Raw genomic sequence first — 18,480 nt, 5'->3', positions numbered from 1 at the left:
CCATATGTGTGCGGTAGGTGAAGTGTAGAAAAAGGGATCCTTCTTGGAAGTTAGGGCACCAGTTTTACTTACATGCGATGCGGGGAGCAGTCCAGGATAATCGGCTATGATGGCCACCAAGGTATCATCACAGCTCAACTGATAGAACGTTCTGTCGATGAGCTCCACAAATGTGTCCGGATCTTCTTCGAGTCCGGGTCGAGGGCCTGGTCAGGGTCCTCTGGTTGTGGAGACGGGCTGTAGACCTCCCTCACAGCTTTTCGCAGTTCCTGCTATGAAATAGCAAGGTAAATACTTATGACAAAGAATGTGGAAAGGACCGGAGTGGAAAGTAGCAGCTCACCCAGCTTGGGGGGTTGTACATGGAGAATCCATCCCGTGGCTTAATACGGGCGAACTCCTCTTCTTCTCCTTTATACAAATCGGACTGTATCTTCGCTAGGGCAGCGACGGAGTCCGGACCTTTACGACCACAGCGGGTGGCATCGTCTTCTGCATTGAAGTGCCACATGGGTTGTCCCTGATATTGAAGTGGCTGCACCCCCCCGCATTATACATATGGACACAACCTCGGTTATTGTCAACCCTGATTTGGCCAGCATCTCTATCCGGCCCATTAGGTAAAGGACTTCTCCGTTATCTTCCTCCTGGGGGCTCCGAGGGCGCCAGCTGCGGCGTTTCTTCAAAGGGGCGTTGTCGAACTCAGGAAGGCCCATCCGAATAGGATCTGGAAGGGGGACGTCCTCCATATAAAACCACTCCGAAGGCCAGTCTTCGAACGTCTTCTTTGGGGTACCGGACAGGTATCCGGTCCCGGCGATGCGCCATATTTCGGCTCCGCCCACTTGATATATTGACCCCTTCTGTGTACGGGGCACAAGGCAGAATAGCCTCTGCCATAGCTCGAAATGAGTTTCGCAGCCCAGAAACAGCTCGCAGAGGGCGACGTAGCCAGCGATGTGTAATATGGAAGCGGGGGTAAAGTTATGCAACTAGAGGCCGTAAAACTCCAGGAGCCCGCGGAGGAACGGATGGATTGGAAATCCAAGTCCCCTTAATAAGTAAGGGACAAGGCATACCCGCTCCCCCTTGGATGGGTTGGGGAAGCTCTCCGCTTGCTCCCCGCCATTGTAAGTAGCGAGCTCGGCTCGAACGGGGACCATATACGCTGGAGGGAGAAATCCCTGGGTCTGTAACTCTACTAATTGGCTGTGAGGGACGGGACACTTCTTCCAATCACCGGGCTTAGGGCTACGGGAGCGAGAGGAGGAGCTGCAATGGCCGGCCATGTTGAAATGGATTTTTCTAGGCGCACTCCGATGGATACTCGCTATGGGAGGATGGTGTGATCTGGATCTAAGGATCCCCGTCTCTTTAATAGACGGTTTACTCGCATGGCTAGGGTGGCAAATGTAAAAATGCCCTGGCTTCTCGCATTCACTCGACACGTGGAAGATAGCCATTATTAGGCGCGGAAGCCAAGGAGTGCAACATTTATGGGAAGCCGGACACTACTCAACAGGTACTCAGAATTTGGAGAAGAACCCGCCTTGCAATGCCGAAGACAATCTGCGTGCCAGACTCATCGTCATTGAAGCCTGGTTTGGTGGCTACTGAGGGAGTCCTGGATTAGGGGGTCCTCGGACAGCCGGACTATATCCTTTAGCCGGACTGATGGACTGTGAAGATACAAGATTGAAGACTTCGTCCCGTGTCCGGATGGGACTCTCCTTGGCGTGGAAGGCAAGCTTGGCAATATGGATATGTAGATCTCCTCCCTTGTAACCGACTCTGTGTAACCCTAGCCCCCTCCGGTGTCTATATAAACCGGAGGGTTTAGTCCGTAGGACAACAACAATCATACCATAGGCTAGTTTCTAGGGTTTAGCCTCTACGATCTCGTGGTAGGTCAACTCTTGTAATACTCATATCATCAAGATCAATCAAGTAGGAAGTAGAGTATTACCTCCATCGAGAGGGCCCGAAGCTGGGTAAACATCGTGTCCCCCGCCTCCTGTTACCATCCGCCTTAGACGCACAGTTCGGGACCCCCTACCCGAGATCCGCCGGTTTTGACACCGACAGTCGACATGCATGGGGACGAGCGTGCTTTTGGCATAGTTGATGACGAGCCCAGTGGCGCGGTGAAGGCGTCGAGGGTGGCGCGAAGACGGGCCGCGGCCCGCGGACACGCATGCATGATGATGAGCGTGTCATCCGCGTACTGCAACACCAGGGGGGAGCCCCGTCCACCAGGGGGTGGCGCATCAGGTCGTCGGCGCGGATGAGCCGCTGTAGCACGTCGGCGACCAGGAGGAAGAGGTAGGGGGAGATCGGATCCCCCTGACGAAGCCCGCACTGGAGGGAGAACCACTTCCCCGGGACGCCATTGAGGAGAATGGCAGATCGGGAGGAGCGGAGGATTGTGTCCATCCAGTCGCACCACTGCACAGGGAAACCCCGGGCCAACATGACCGCTCGCAGACTCACCCAGTTGACGCAGTCGAAAGCCTTAGAGAAGTCGAGCTTGAAGACCAGCGTAGGGGCACGCCTCTTGAAGCAGCATTGGACCATCTCTGAGGCATAGATGAAATTCTCAGCTATGCTGCGCCCCTGGATGAACCCAGACTAATCTTCGTCGATAGTTGCACTGATCTGCCGCTGCAGCCGAGAGGTGAGCCCGCGACACATCGTTTGGACATCGGCGTTCTGAAGAGAGACGGGCCGAAACGCGCCCGGCGTTGGTACACCGGCGCCCTTCGGGAGGAGCGCGATGTAGCCGCGATTGATGCTGTCGAGGGGGGCGACTCCGGCGTGATGTGTTCAGACTTCAGAGCAGAGTTATGTTCCTAGGGGGAGCAGGTGTCAGGAGGAACACGGGCGCGAGCGTCTGGGCATGCACTATGACAGGTCGGTGATGCTCCGTGTGGGCGCGCAGTTCAGCAGGAACGCCGTCGTGGTCACGCCTCACCCTAGAACTCGCCGGGGACATCCTTCGCCTTGAGAAGACTGTGCCATCGACACGATGGTTTGGTTGTGACACTCCTCCCATTCTTCTCCCTCTCGCTCCGGCACCGGCGCGTCCCCCGCCGTTCCCCGCTGCTCCCTCTCCTCCCAATGGACGGACAGGGTGGCCGGAGGTTCCCGCCGCCGATCCACAGCGCGGATCCACGTCGCCGCGCCCGCAGGTCATCGTCTAGCGGCACATACTTGAGTCGTCACCGCTCGTCCGATCCGCCCACCCCGACCTGTTTCACCGCCTTCCCGGAGCTCCCTCCATCGCGGACGCTGCAGATGACCTACCTCAACGTCCGACAACGCTTGTGGGGGACATGGGTGGCGGAGATCACTGACAGGGAGACTCACAAGAGGAACTGGGTCGGCTCGTTCCACACGGTGGGGCTCGCGGCCATGGAATACGACCGGTGGCAAGTCCGGTTCCACGGCTGCGAGGCAAGGCTCAACCTCCTCTTCAGGATGGTGTCGGTCCACCTTGTCCCGCCGGAGCAGGGTGTGGTGAGCGCGGTGATGGATCGGGAGGACCGAGAGGCGAGGGAGCGCCTCGAGGCGGAGGCCGCCAACGAGGCACATGGATGACCTCCGCCGCCAGCACCCCGAACTATCTATGTTGAACTTATCTTTAAATGCATGCAAATTTCGGTTGAAACTAAGTTGAATTATACAAATTTACATTTTAATCCGCTAAGTTTAGGGGATCGGCTAGAACCGACGAAAACTTAGTGGAGTATAAATACTCCACTAAGGTTTACTCGGCCGGATACTCCACTAAGGTTTAGTCAGCCGGATACTCCACTATCTTATGAGGGATCGGTTAAAAATGCCCTAAGATTGGCTAAATTTAGCATGTATCTCTAAAATTTTGTAGTCATACTATTCCCTAGGAATATGGAAGTTGGAAAGAAAATAGTGAATCGCCGGTTGTGGCATATTATACTTCTTTATTTTTCTTCAGCTCTGGGCGAGCTTGTTTTGGATCACATTTCGGCCACTTTGCTTAATAAAGGGCTTGCATGCATCACTCTGATGCAGAGGCCGGGGTAATCCTTTTTTTCTAAAAAAATGGGCGGCTACATGCTTGAAACATCCTTCCCCTATGGTTGGCTCTTGTTGCTTGTTTGTTCTAAAAAAACATAGCTACAAATGACTTGGTCTGGAGACATTTTTTTATGAAACCAGCTCACTTCTTCAAGAAGAAATCAACATCAACCGCACATCATCGTCAGCAATCAGCACACAGCATACATCAATACTTCGTCCGGGTGGTTGGGTTAACGTTCTACTAACACTAGTAGAAAAAGGGTCTAATGTTCAGCTCATTAGTCCCGGTTTGTATTTGAGCCGGCATTAATGTGACCATTAGTGCCGGTTCCAACGGCTAGGCGGGCGGCGCTCATTAGTACCGTTTCGTGGCGAACCTTTAGCACCGGTTCGTGCCACGAACCGGTACCAAAGAGGTGGTGGCCTTTAGTACGGGTTGGTGGCTCCAACCGGTACTAAAGACCCCCCCCTTTAGTACGGGTTCGTGCCACCAACCGGTACTAAAGGGGTGCGCTGCCACCCGCCATGCACAATATTTAGTCCCACCTCGCTAGTTGAGAGGAGCTCGCACCGGTTTATAAGCCCGCCGCAGCTACCCTTTCCAGCTCCTCTCTAAGCAGGCCTTTGTGGGCTTATTGCAAGTCTTCTGCCCTGTGGGGCCTACTGGGCCGTACAGGCCTGCATCCTAGCCCAACTAGAGGTTGGGTTTCTAGTCGTATGCAGGCCGTGCCGGCCTAGTAGCTGGGCTGTTTTTTCTTTATTTCAAAAAAAAATCAAAAAATCCTTTAGTATCGGTTGGTGTTACCAACCGATACTAAAGGGCTCCCCTCCCCGGCGCTGGCTCGTGCCACGTGGTAGCCCTTTAGCGGCGGTTCGTGCAGAACCGGTACTGGGGGGGGGGGGGGGACCTTTAGTGCCGGTTAGAGAACCGGCACTAAAGGGCCTTACGAACCGGCACTAAAGGGCCTTACGAACCGGTGCTATAGCTTGGTTCTGACCTAGTGTAAGAGATATTGGATGGCCGAGCTGCCATGATGGAGAGAGGGAGAGCAGGTGGGGTTGTTGGTAGTGAACGGCCGGCCCCCAATTGAAAACTTTAGAAGTAGGAAAAGATGCTTCATTCGTTGGATGGATGCAACAACGCAGTAGCAGAGAAGCATCTTGTCCTTTTTTGCGCTGAAGAGTCGCCCTTTCTTAGTTTGTTCCAGCAAACATTTCATTGGCCACGTCCTAACTGCAGCAGTGACCTGTCCTTCACATGTAGGAGTAGAATACTGTTGTCTAAGAAAACAATAGTAATTTCCTTTTGCCCGTATACCTTCCGATGGACACATTAACAACACACTAACGTGCGCATCCTGTCTACGTCTCTCCATTTGCCTATCAACACCATCCCCACTCCATCGTTGACAACAGGCAAAGAGAGCTCGTTGTAGGAGCAAAGGAGTAGCCATGGCCCAAGCCCTCGTCCAGAGGGCATGCGCGAAGCTCAGATCCGCGCTAGGAGATGAAGCCGTGGTGCGTTTGAACTTTCCCGCTGACCTGCGTGATATGTTGGAGGCGCTGGAGGCCATTCAGCCGGTGCTGGACGAAGCCGAGATGCGGCTGTTGAGGGATGAATGGGTGGCGCGTTGGCTGCAGCGTGCTTTGAGCGTCGCCTACAAGACCATAGACATTGTGGATGACCTGCAGGACTTGAGATCACAGGCTGCTGCAACGGTATTGCACTGCAACTGGCCGCCTATTTTTATTTTCCTTGCTTATTCCGGCTACGCAAATACTACTATCTATTACTTACTTGCTGTCTTCACCGACGTGAGATTGGTTAAGAGTATAATTCATCGATCGATGTTTTATTTGCAATGTTGTTAAAACTTCCAATATTTTATTTTATTTTGACCGGAACGGCAGGAGGTCTGCCTTTTCATTATATTAGAGGGAAAGACTGTACAACACTGCCGGAGCAGCAGCCGGAAAGGATTACATCAAGGAAGTAAAAGGGGAAAAATGCTGAAGCCAAAGGCATCCAGCCATGCCACTCTCAGGCAACTACTCCCCTGCCTTGAGGAGGCCTAACGCATCTCTTGCAAGTAGCAGCACAGTAGACGTAGTGCAGGACGTGGCCTTGAAAATTCTGTTGTTTCTCTTAATCCAAAGGTGCCAAGCAATATACACTGCCGCAGTGCAATCATCGGTAGCATTGCCTCTCTTCTTGAGGCTTCTCACTTTACTCCATCAGTCTAGGATGGAAGTCGCACCCAAGGCTGCCTGAACAGCCGCAGGGTAGGAGCCACTAAATCTGAGCCAAACCTCTTTCGCAAAAGGGCAATCAAGGATCAGGTGCTTGGCAGATTCTAAGGTTTGGTCACAAAACGAGCAAGCATCATTGTGACCCCAATTACGTGCCCGAAGTCTGTCAGCCGTCCATAATCTGTTCTGTAGCAGAGTCCAGGTAAAAAATTTGATCTTCCCCTCCGCTTTGATACTCCAAACTCGCTGAAGATGAGGCTGTGGGATGCGAGTTAGGAACTGAAAGTGATAGGCCGACTTTGCAGAGTATACTCCATTTGCCGTTAGGTTCCAGCGAATTGAGTCAGGCCAAGGTTGCAACGCGGTTCCTTGCAAAGTCGACCAAAGGTTAAGGAAGGAGTCCATTAGCATGGGAGTGTTTATATTCCTCAACCCTCTCATCCAAGCGCCATTGGACAAAGCTTCACAAATAGACAGCTTCTTAGATCTAGCCAGCTTGAACAAATCAGGAGCAATCTCCTTGGGGGCCTGTCCCTTCAACCATCTATGGTTCCAAAAATTGTGTTTCTACCATCACCCACAGAGATGGTAGTACATGCCGCAAAAAGATTCAGGTCAGCTTGCTCGCAAGGCACCGGAGTCCCCTTCCAGGGTCTATCCACATCATCCCATTCATACCATGGCCAGCGAAGACGAAGAGCCCTTCCGAAGGCATGAATATCTTTGATGCCTAGGCCACCCACATTCTTGGGCGCGCATATCCTTCTCCAATTAACAAGACATTTTCCCTCATGTGCCTCCTCATCAGCATTCCAAAGGAAATTGCGCCTTAACTTGGCAAATTTCTTAGTGAACCAACCATTCGGAGCAAAAACAGTGAGGAAAAAGGTGATGGTTGCCGTGAGGACAGAGTTGATCAAGTCAAGGCGGCCGGTCCGGTTCAGAAGCTTCCCCTTCCAGATGCTTAACCTTCCAGCCCCCTTTTCAAGGAAAGGCTGCAAATCAATCCTTCTCAACTTCTTGAAAGAGAGGGGGAGCCCAAGATATTTGCAAGGGAACGATCCAACAGCGCCACCGAACCCAGCAAGACCATTCTACACAGAATCCTGCTGGCAACGAATGGGATAGACCACGCATTTTGCCGGGTTAATTTTGAGGCCCGAGATAGAGCCGAACACCTCCAGAATCTTGAGGATAGCATCAAGCTGGGAGCGATCCGGAGAGGCAAAAATGGCAGCATCGTCAGCATATAAGCTTGTTCTCATCCTTACGGCATTTCTAGGAATGGGCTCTAGAATGCCATGACTTGTGGCGCACTCGAACATCCTCAGCAGGGGATCCATGGCCAGAATGAAGAGCATTGGAGATAGCGGATCTCCTTGTCGCAGTCCCTTTTTATGAGCGAAAGGAGGGCCAGGGCTACCATTAAGAAGAACTCGAGAAGATGACGAGGCCGGCAACAAACTGATAATATTTCGCCATCTCTGCCCAAAACCGTAAGCCTGCATTACATCCAGCAGGTAGGGCCAGCCATCAGAGTCGAAAGCCTTGGCAAAGTCAAGTTTCAGGAAAACCAGAGGAATATTCCTCTTGTGTGCATCTCTGATAGTGTTCTGGACATAAAGAAAATTGTCTTGTATAGATCTTCCGCGAATGAAGGCACTTTGGGTGCAAGAAATCAGCTGCTGCAATTAAGGGCCCAACTTATTGGCCAACAATTTGCAGAAGATTTTGGCAAAGCTGTGCAACAAGCTCACTGGTCTGAAATCATTGGCCGAAACTGCAGCCTCAGCCTTGGGTAGCAGGACAATATGCGCAGAGTTGAGCAGATTCCAGTTATCTCCTCGAAGGCAAAAAATCTGATGAACCGCAGCCACCAAACCATCTTTGATTAATGTCCAGAATCTCTTAAAGAACTTCCCAATAAAACCATCCGGCCCTGGAGCTTTTTCATCATGCAAGTCAAAGACAGCCGCTTTAATTTCCTCCTCCGTGAAAGGCATTTCGAAGTGTTGCAAGTTAGCCGAAGGATGCTGAAGTAAGTCCCAGTTGAAGACCCTCCTTGCAGCAGAAGAGGTCCCCAATAAAGATTTGAAATGATTCAGAAGGAGCTCTTCTTTGAGCTTGTGCTCGTTAACATCGCCATTCAGCCCTCTAAGCACAGGAATATGGTTCTTCCTCCGTCGCCCGTTAGCTCGCAGGTTGAAATCACCCAGCACCAGCCATTCCTTCTTAACCAACGGCTGCAGCGCAACAAGTTCAGCCAAGAAACGTGCCTTATCCGAGCCAAGCTGCGGTCCGTACACGCAGGTGATATCCCAAGAGGAATTGTTGGACTTATCCAAGATAGTAGCCGTCAGAGAGAACTCATCTGGTACAGCCACCAAGGGGGTAATGGCGAAGTCCTCCGAGCATGCAAATAGTATGCCACCTCTAGAGCCCGAGGCAGACTTGAACACGAAATTATTAGAGAATTTTGCACCAGCAGATTCAACAACAAAAGCCCTATCAATCTGTTCCATCTTTGTCTCTTGCAAACAGATAATATTGCAATTCAGACCAGCAATCAACTTAGCAACAGCACTCCGTTTAGCACGACTATGAAGCCCTCGCACATTCCAGTTGAAGATGTTTAAATCCATATAAACAAAGGCAAACTCAGAGGACACCCGACGGCTTCGGCAACACATAAACAAACAGACATGAGCATCCGGCCCAAAAGCCATAGCAACTGGGGCAGCAGCCTCACCGATACAACACCGAAACCAGACCAGAGCAACCACAGAACAAGGACCCTGCCCGGCGATGGCCTCGCAACAGACCAAGGTAAACCAGGGACATACATGACACTGACGAAACTGAAGAAACCCAAAGAACAGGCCTGAGAACAGCCACCACACTGCTCCAGCCAATAGCAGACTGTAGAACTACTAAACATGGGAAACTAAGCACACACACGCATGGAACCAGCCCAGCGCAACACTCAGTTCGCCACCACCATCCCCTCCACGCCCAGCCCAACAGAAGAGGCCGGCAACTTGGTCTTGCCCACCGTCGTAGCCTTCACCAGGTCAGTCACAGCTTCAATGAAGTGCCGAGGAAGCTCATCTTTGTAAAGATCTTTGTATCTTCTGAGCTCATCAGGGGTGGGAGGACCATCTCCGGTGATGATCCCCTCCTTCTTCATCAAAACAAGGCCATGGCCATATTGCCTCCGATGATACCGGTTGGAGGAGCTTCTCCTGGGAGCAGCACCATCCCCTCCATCGCCGTCTAGACCAGGGAAGCGAAGCCGCGAGTGCGCCGGTGCTCTTGCGGGAGGGGGAGGGAAGTCACCGTCTTCATAGTTCAGAAACCACCGGTAGCCCCACCTCGTCGGCCAAGGGGCAGAGGAAGACACCTCCGACGGCATGCCAATATTTTAATTTCCAATTTTATGTTTTCTCTAAGCAATATAATGGTCCATATTTTCAGATGACAAGGATGCTGCCCCGCCTTGCCATCATTAAGAATGCCATGGCCATCCAGGTGCAGCAGACGAAACAACTAGTGATGTCGCTACAGGAGGAGTCAGAATATATAAGAGAAAGGACGACCATATTCCAGGAAATTATTGCGAAACGAGAAACGGGACCAGTTTTGGAGGAAGCAATGATTTTGGGAAGAGGACCAGATAAAGAGAGGATAATAGCCGCACTGCTATCTACTGAGCCCAACATCATGCAAGAGCACATCACCATTCTTCCCATCTTTGGGCTTGCAGGCATCGGCAAGACAACGTTGGCACAAATGGTTTTTAACGATACCCACTCCCTCCACGGCTATGACTTTCGGGTATGGGTTCATGTGTCTCCCCAGTTCGACTTCCATACAATAGGCAAGTCCATTATTTGTAACGTGTCAGGAAGAGGAAAAGAAGATATCAACTATGCTTCTTCAGACATGGAAGGGATGGAGAGTATAATGAAGCGCCTTCACATGCTACTTGATGGTAAGGAGGTGCTCCTTGTTTTGGATGACCTGTGGGAGGAGGACCCCATTCAATTGCAACTTTTGAAGTCCATGTTAATTTTTTTGGGAGACAAGATGGACGTAATAGTAACCACATGCAACCAAGCCATCGCCAGGAAGATCTGGACCGTTGAGCCGTACAAGCTAAATCCGCTCAGTGATGAAACATGCTGGGAAATAATCAAGAAATCAATCCGTTCTGAAGCAGGAGAAGAAGAGTTGGAGAAGATTGGACGGAAGATCGCAAGCAAGTGCTTGGGTTTGCCATCAGCAGCTCGAAAATATGCACGCATGCTAGATTCTTCCCGAGATGCTATAACATGGAGAGAAACCATGGAAACGAATATCTGGTCTATTATTATGAACTACAAGTCAACAACTTTCGAGCTAAGCTACAGGAGTATGCCACCAGATTTGAGGCTATACTTTGCTTATTGTTGTCAAATCTTCCCAAGCGGGCAGAGTATAGTCAAAGATGACCTGGTTCATCAATGGATTGCTCTTCAGCTCGTTGAGCCATCAGAAATATTATCTGCCACACAGATAGCTGAGGAGCATATTTCCAGGCTTCAGGACTTGTCATTCCTTCAAACTGCAGAGCTGGACCACGTGAGTAATTTGTCTACTACTCTCTTATATGAAATTTATTGAATTTTAGAGACACAAAACTCAAGTAAAATTTGAGTGAATTGTATCATACTTGTTCCTACTGGATGGATTACTACTGAGTGGATATAGTACTAGGTATGCGCGAGGGACACGATATAGTGAAGTGAAAGAACTACATACATCTAGGAAACTAAGGCATATATGGGCTTGTTACTAAGTTTTTATTGGAGAAGACGTTCCTGGTCGGCTGTCTGATCATGCGGCCGCCTTGGTCGAGCGCCACGTCGCTGGCTCCCTTTGACATATATCCTTTCCTAAGCCCTCCCCTCCACTAAGGGCTTCTTCGATTCAATGGATTTCTAAAAGAATTTTAGAGAATTCTAATCTTTCGGAACTTTTTCTACATTCGTTGTCTGAACAGTCCATAGGAATTTTTCTTAAGTTTCATTTGTACTTTTCATAGGAAAATTTTCATTAACTGCAACCTCATGTGAAGAATCCTATATTTTTCCTACGCACAATCAAACACTCATAATATTCTTATAGTAATGAAAATGACATTCCACTCGATTTTTGTGTTTTTACTATTCACTCATTTTACAAATACTGCAAATCAATGAGGCACTAAATTCTTCCCCTTCCTTAACCATCCCCTCCACCTCTGTCTGTGAAGCCGTTGCCATCCGTTAAGTTCTCCTCCCTTCACCCACCCCCCGACCGTCCACTAATGTCGCTCGGACACAGATATTGCTGCTGCAAAAGAGTGGCCCCGACACAGCAAAGTCGGAGTACCGGTGTTGCAAGGACCGGCTGCCCGCTAGTGTGCGTTGCAGCCGGTCGCTCGGTGTTGGGAGCGAACCGCCGACGCACAAGGACAGCTGCAGGACGGTGGCTGCAGATGCTGCAAGTGGAAAAGGGTGGTATTATGACGCGGTGACAATGATGCTACGATACCCTGGCAATGATGTGAGGCGGCAACGACGATGCTTGACATCGAAGCTGCCAACGTGGCCGACTAGCTGTGCGCGTGTGCTACGATCGGCGACCGGATGTGCTATGTATGGCAACTGATGTAGTTGCGAGTGGCAACCACTGTACTATGAGAGGCAATTGGTGGAGCTGCAAGCGGTGACGGCTGTGTGGCGGCCGCCAATGGTGTTGCTGCAATTGTCCACCACGGAATTGCAATCAGGGACAGTTGTGATGCGACTATCAAGGGAGGGAGCTGCAAGTTACGACAGTCGAGGTGCGACCATCAATAGTAGTGCTGCAAGGCCGTGTGATGGTGCGGCTAGTGGTGCATTTAGGCTGCAGAAAGGCGATGCCGTTGGCGATGTGAGTTGTTGCAGTGCTGTTGTATGTGGGGGAGTGTGCTAGTACGATGGGTGTCTTGATCGACAGTGACGATGGTGACCGCAGGTCATGGCAAATCGACACCGACGCCAAGATTTTTTGCGTGAATTGTGGGTCTAGGAGTGTGCGATGATGGTGTAGCATGGAGGAAGCAGGGGCAGAAGCAAAAGTGTTCTTCTGAATTAATCTGATTTTTTTTACAACAAACATTGCTTAGTTTTCTCACCGCGTGCAAATTTTTGCTATCAAATCACATTCACGGAGGTCTGGAAAAATATAACAAAATCAACACTCCAAAATGCTTTTAAAAAGATTCTTTTTAGAGCATCGAAATTGTTGATTTCGCCCAAACCATTAGGAATGTTTTTTCTTCACGAAAATTTGCATGTATGTAGAGAATTCAACAATATTGTTTGTGCAAAAAATTCAGAGTACCTCCTGGGAAAGAACAATACTAGGAATCCTTCGAAGGACTCCCCCTCCCACGACGCTTCCGCTCCCACCGGGGGAAAACTCTAGCGCCGCCCCCAGACCCTCCTCCCCTCCCGCGATGCTCTCGCGAGCGCTGGGGAAAAACCTAGCGCCGCTTCCAGACCCCCCTCCTCACACCTGCCGCCCCTTGCCGCCACCTCCACGCATTGGCGGGCGAAACCTGGCCAGTGCTGGCGGTGGCGGGGCGCTTTCCTTCCCTCGCTCGGTCCGACCGATGTGGGCCTCAGGGTTGAGCGGCGGCACAACTTTTGCTCGGAGCGTGGCGGCAGCAGCTGGTGGTGGTGACGCGAGTTGTGGGCGGCAGCGTGAAGGGGCAGCAGCGGAGGTGGTGCGCGGTGGGCTCCGGCGGCGCCAGACAGCCAGATCTGGGCCCAGTCGGCGAGGGTAGAGAGTGGCGATAGCTGCGGGTGTTTGCCCCTGCCGTGGCCTTGGCTCGTGATGGTGGAGGCGTAGCGGCGGTGGGATGTGGGTGTGTTGGTTGGGATCCAGGTGTTCCGCCGGCGGGCCGACAGCGGCAGGGCGGATGGGCTCCCCGGTGAGTATACTTGCCGTTCGGCGGCAGTCCCTGGGGTTCCTCCTTGCCGGTGGCCGGGTCTACGTCGGTGGCCTTGTGCGGTTCTCTGTCAACCACCGAGGTAGGGTGGCACAGGGGTGTGTCCAGTGGGAGGTTGGCTGGAGGATGGGCGGCACAGACGTGCTTGGGCCACCCGTCACTGGCACAGGGGTGTGCCGGTCCGGATGCGTCTGCTCCCCCACCCCCCTTTCCCCGGCAGCGTGCTGGCTATCGCAGCTCTGGTGATGTTCAAGGCGGGTCGTATGATGCGATTTGTCGGTCGCTGGTGTTCCTTTCGTACAAAGTTGATCTGTTTGGATGGTCTTGGGGGTGTCTGGAAGATGGGCGACGGCCCTGGCGGCGGGAGGCGTGGCATTCGGGGGTGGAACCTACATCTCAGGTGCCGGCGGGCAACCATGGTTTCGCGAGGGTGCATTTGTGCTCGAGTGTAGAAACTCCATGTCTGGGCAGAAGTTGATATTTTTGGGACACCTAGATCTAACAGCGAAGTGCGGCACATCTAACGGGAACCGAGGCAATTGATCTAGGCTTCAGATGGATTGACAGACACCTAGCATCCTCCTTTTTAGTTTTTTTTCGATAAAGAATGTATTTTATTGGCTCAAAATGAAGCATCAAGAAGATACAGACACCTAGCATCCTCCTTTTTAGTTAATGTTAAAACATATCTAAGTTGAACATGTCTAAGTTGCACAATAGTAGTTACATTTCTGAAGATAAATATTTCATGATGCATCTTATGATTATCTGTATATCTTTCAATTTATTGCAGGCCAGTGGAAAAAATGATAAGGGTGCAATCTTGTTCACTATGCACAATCTGCTGCATGGCATCGCGACAACGTTCCTACGAAATGACAGCTACTCCCTCCGTAAACTAATATAAAAGCGTTTAGATCACTACTTTAGTAATCTAAATGCTCTTATATTAGTTTATAGAGGGAGTACTATCTAGCCACCAATCCTCAGAGGAAACTTCATGAAGACTACCAGCAGTTTCTAAGGGCACTGCGTTGTGTCGGTTGTAGCAAAGTGGAGTTTAAAGACGACTCATTTTCACGTAAGAAAAGCTTACGTGTCCTGGAACTCATAGGGAGCTCCGTGCGGAAGCTACCAGACTCCATCTGTCAACTGAGCCATCTGGGGTATCTTAAGATATCAGAATTCACTGGACTGATTACTCTGCCAGAGTCCTTTGGGCATCTGAAAAATCTGTTCCACATTGACTTATCAGGCTGCTCTGATCTACTAAACCTGCCGGAGTCATTCGGGAAGCTAATATGCTTAGTTCATGTCAACTTATCAGGCTGCTACGGGTTACTAAACCTACCTGAATCGGTTGGGAAGCTTGTCAATCTGGTGCACATCAATTTGTCAAGCTGCTCTCGGCTTGCAAATCTTCCCGAATCATTTGGGGATCTTTTGAACTTGTCCCATGTCAATCTGTCACGCTGCCATGGACTGGCAGAGCTTCCGGAACCGCTCCAGAAGCTAGGCAAACTGATACACCTGGATTTATCATTCTGGTCTTGTTTTGAAGGGATTGGGGAACGCCTTGGTAGGCTCATCCATCTCGAGCATTTGAACGTGTCGCACCCTTGCTGTCATCTTCCTCAACACCGCTCTCATCTCCAAGGGCTAAAGGATGGTCTGTGCAAGCTCACCAACCTCCGGTATCTGAACTTGTCAGCGTGCCTGAATCCTATCTTTTACTACCATGGAGAGTCACAAGAGGACAATCTCAAATACCTTGGAGAGTGTGTCAGCGGTCTTTCCAGCCTAGAACATTTGGACCTGTCTCATCACACATTTCTTTTTGGTCTGCCTGCGAGTCTAGGTGACCTCAACCACCTGCACACACTTGATCTCTCAGGCTGCATCAGACTCAAGAAGGTTGGTGAAATGAAGCCTCTCAAGGTTATAGATCTGAGGAAGTGCCGGGGTCTAGAGAGTTGCCAATTTGTGGTTCACATTGTTGACGATGAGAATGCGTATAGCAGCAGCAACATTGTTCAGCTGGAGGTGGTAAGTTGCCAAGAGCTCCAGATAAGCTGCCTAGAAAAGGTCAAGTCTAAAGATGAAGCACAGAGATTCAAATTGATGGAGAAACATAAGCTTCAAAAATTGAAGCTTTCTTGGACTTTGGACACTGTCGGGCGAGTGGAGCACAGTGCTTTGTTGAGGCAATTAGTGCCACCACCTAATCTGCAGTGCCTTGAGGTTAACGGTTACGCCGGAACATGCCTCCCGGAGTACTTGGGTGAGCTCAACTCTCTCCAGGAACTCAAGATCGTCCGCTGCAGGCACCTCAACGCGTTACCGGATAGCATGCAGAAACTCACCAGCCTCAAGGATCTGTGTATTTTTGACTGTCCGGAATTGGACAAGTGGTGTCAGGTTGAGGAGAACAAGAAATTGCTGGCGCAGATTCCCAACAAAAATTATGAGTATGTACCATCATATTGCTCGTTGTTTTGCTGTTATCCTACGTTTCTTACGTTGGTTCGTGTGTCCCTGCTCAAAGTAGTTTGTGTGCAAAAATGCAGTACCCATCGCTGATCTGAACTCGATTTAAATTGTGCGAGTTGCTGACCTTGTACATTTTGCAGGGAACCTGCTAGTACTAGCAGGCAGGAGATTGTGGAGGATGAGACATCGGGCAACGAGGTGGAGGCGGCATAGGAAGATGCAGTGGCAATGGATTGTGTTTGTTGTGATGAAATTTTTTTGCAGTAGAATGAAAAAAATTACCAGCTATTCTTGTAACGTATGTTCGCCTGAAAACTCTTTCAGGCAGCAAAACATGATGATTTGATTTTGGACAGCTTCTTTCCGCATTCTGTACAATTAATCATTTAATCCGAGATCTTGAGCGTAATTTATATGCTGTGTAATGCTCAGTTGAACCCTTGAATCTTGCCACGTTTGTCACCCAATGTAAGTAAGTTCATACTACTGGGCATGTGCTATAAAATTCGGTTTGGTAATATTTCAGTTCTTTTTTTTTTAGGAACCGGCAGGAGCACTGCCTTTTTCTTATAGAAGAGATGGCGAAAGGACGCAATTTACAGAGGGCGAGCGTTTTTAGGGAACGTCGCAGAAACCACAAAAAGACCGACCTAGAAACTAGATTAACAAATGCCTGCGGTTGGCAGGCTGCCAGCAAACGCCAGGTCACGCTGATTGATTGCGTCTAGGGCGAGAGCCGCCACCTCGCGATGCGCCAGCCTCTGTCCAGTGAACACCCGCCTATTTCGCTCCTTCCATATCGACCATATCGTGTAGATGATTCTTCCACTGCGCCTCTTGCACACTTGTTTGGACTGTGAATTCAGAGTCTTGTCCCACCAGTCAGACACGTTTCCTGGCTTCGGGAGGAAGCCCGAGATTGGAACGCCTTCATTCGTCCAAGTGTTCACCTGGTTCCAGACCGCGACTGTGAAGGGACAGTCTTTGCAGAGGTGAGTTGCTGTTTCTGCCTGCTGAAGACAAAGCAGGCATCTGGGGTCGTGAGGCCATCCCCTCACAGCCAGCATATCCGCAGTGAGGATTCTGCCGTGTAGAGCTAGCCAAGCAAAGAACTTGCACTTAGGTTCAGCGTTTGCGGACCAGACCTTGGTCGTGTCGAAATGTGAGTAGGAGCCAAAGAATTGTGCGCCGTAGGCAGAGGCGGCTGAGTATGTCCCCGAGGTGGTTAAGTTCCAGTGAATGGTGTCCTCTTGGTCAGGGAGGAGGGTGATCTGACTAATGTGATTCAAGAGAGACACTAATTCTCCCAGCTGCTGAATGGTCTGCAGTCTGGCCACCGCCCTGATCCAGTTCTCGTTCAGGAGCTCGTTGTGCACCGATTTGTTCTTTCTGGAGGTAATCTTGTAAAGCTGTGGAGCTAGAAGCTTGAGCGGACCGTGACCGGTCCAGTTGTCATGCCAGAACAGTGCCTTATGCCCATTGCCCAGCGTAATGGAGGTACATGCGCGAAAGAGGCTCATGTCTGATTGGTCACACGACAGTTCCGATCCCACCCATGGCCTTTCTGGGTCAGTCCATTGCAGCCAAGGCCACCGGAGGCGCAGGGCACGGCAAAATCTCTCCAGGTCCATGATCCCAAGACCGCCCAAATGCCTTGGGCGGCAGACGGTCTTTCAGTTAACAAGGGAGTGACCTCCCGAGGTCTGAGATTGGTCCTCTTTTTGCCAGATGAAGGCCCGAATGATTTTTTCGATCTTTCTAAGTGCCCCCTCTGACAAGTTGAGAGCTGTGATGTGGAAGGTGGCCATGGCCGTGAGGACAGACTGAGTGAGTGCCACCCTGCCAGGCTTGTCGAGAAGCCTTCCTTTCCATCCTGGTAGTCTGCCTGCGAACCTATCGATGAAGGGTTGCAGATCAACCCCTTTAAGGCGGCGATAATGTAGGGGGAGCCCCAAGTAGTGTCCCGGGAAGGTGGCGATCTTGGCAGGGAAGACTGACAGCGCATCCTGGAGGTCAATGTCGGCACATCTGATCGGGAAGACCTCGGTCTTGCTCAAGTTTGTGATCAGTCCGCTTGCCTCCCCAAAGGTCTTCAGAATTGTAGAAATCGCATGAAGCTCATCCTTGTCTGGGTTCGCAAAGATGCCCGCATCGTCAGCGTAAAGGGAGATCCTACATCTGACCGTTCTTGCAAAAATGGGCATGAGGATGCCTCATCGGGAGGCGAGTTGGAGGATCTGCTGAAGAGGGTCAATGGCCAGGATGAAAAGCATCAGAGATACTGGGTCGCCTTGACGGAGGCCCTTTGCGTGTCTGAACATCCTTCCGGGGTTTCCGTTAAGCAGCACTCTTGATGAAGAGGAAGACAGGGAGAGACATATCCAGTCTTGCCACCACTGCCCAAAGCCGAGGCGTTGCATGACCTCCATCAGGAAGGCCCAATTGACGGAGTCGAAGGCTTTTGAAATGTCCAGCTTGAGGAAGAGGCCCGGGTGTTGGGGAACGTAGTATTTCAAAAAAAAATCCTACGATCACGCAAGATCTATCTAGGAGAAGCATAGCAACGAGCGGGGAGAGTGTGTCCATGTACCCTCGTAGACCGAAAGCGGAAGCGTTTAGTAACGCGGTTGATGTAGTCAAATGTCTTCGTGATCCAACCGATC

The 18,480-nt window shown here is 50.8% G+C and overlaps 2 protein-coding genes across 2 annotated transcripts; one reads left to right on the top strand and one right to left on the bottom strand.

The window, feature by feature from the left end:
* The first annotated feature begins 5,437 nt into the window (after positions 1 to 5,437).
* On the top strand, positions 5,438 to 16,641 carry LOC109778509 (putative disease resistance protein RGA1). Its single transcript, XM_045232485.2, has 5 exons — positions 5,438 to 5,778; positions 9,784 to 10,929; positions 14,121 to 14,220; positions 14,304 to 15,795; positions 15,958 to 16,641. Exons 1-5 carry the CDS (start codon positions 5,512 to 5,514, stop codon positions 16,028 to 16,030), a joined length of 3,078 nt encoding a protein of 1,025 aa, XP_045088420.2. The 5' UTR covers positions 5,438 to 5,511; the 3' UTR covers positions 16,031 to 16,641.
* Positions 16,642 to 17,490: 849 nt separating this feature from the next.
* Positions 17,491 to 18,021, bottom strand: LOC141040620 (uncharacterized). Its single transcript, XM_073506737.1, has one exon. It carries the CDS (start codon positions 18,019 to 18,021, stop codon positions 17,491 to 17,493), a length of 531 nt encoding a protein of 176 aa, XP_073362838.1.
* Positions 18,022 to 18,480: the final 459 nt, after the last annotated feature.

The sequence above is a fragment of the Aegilops tauschii genome, chromosome 2 (genome assembly GCF_002575655.3).
Source record: "Aegilops tauschii subsp. strangulata cultivar AL8/78 chromosome 2, Aet v6.0, whole genome shotgun sequence".
In the NCBI taxonomy this organism is placed as follows: Eukaryota; Viridiplantae; Streptophyta; class Magnoliopsida; order Poales; family Poaceae; genus Aegilops; species Aegilops tauschii.
This window is presented reverse-complemented; position numbering and strand designations above follow the sequence as displayed.

Bases quoted from the DNA above. Each gene is read 5' to 3' on its own strand.
- LOC109778509 (XM_045232485.2), top strand. From the start codon at position 5,512: ATGGCCCAAGCCCTCGTCCAGAGGGCATGCGCGAAGCTCAGATCCGCG. The intron at 14,221-14,303 runs GTAAACTAATAT...AGTACTATCTAG, and splicing joins AAATGACAGCTACTCCCTCC to CCACCAATCCTCAGAGGAAA. The intron at 15,796-15,957 runs GTATGTACCATC...TACATTTTGCAG, and splicing joins ATTCCCAACAAAAATTATGA to GGAACCTGCTAGTACTAGCA.
- LOC141040620 (XM_073506737.1), bottom strand. From the start codon at position 18,021: ATGCCCATTTTTGCAAGAACGGTCAGATGTAGGATCTCCCTTTACGCT.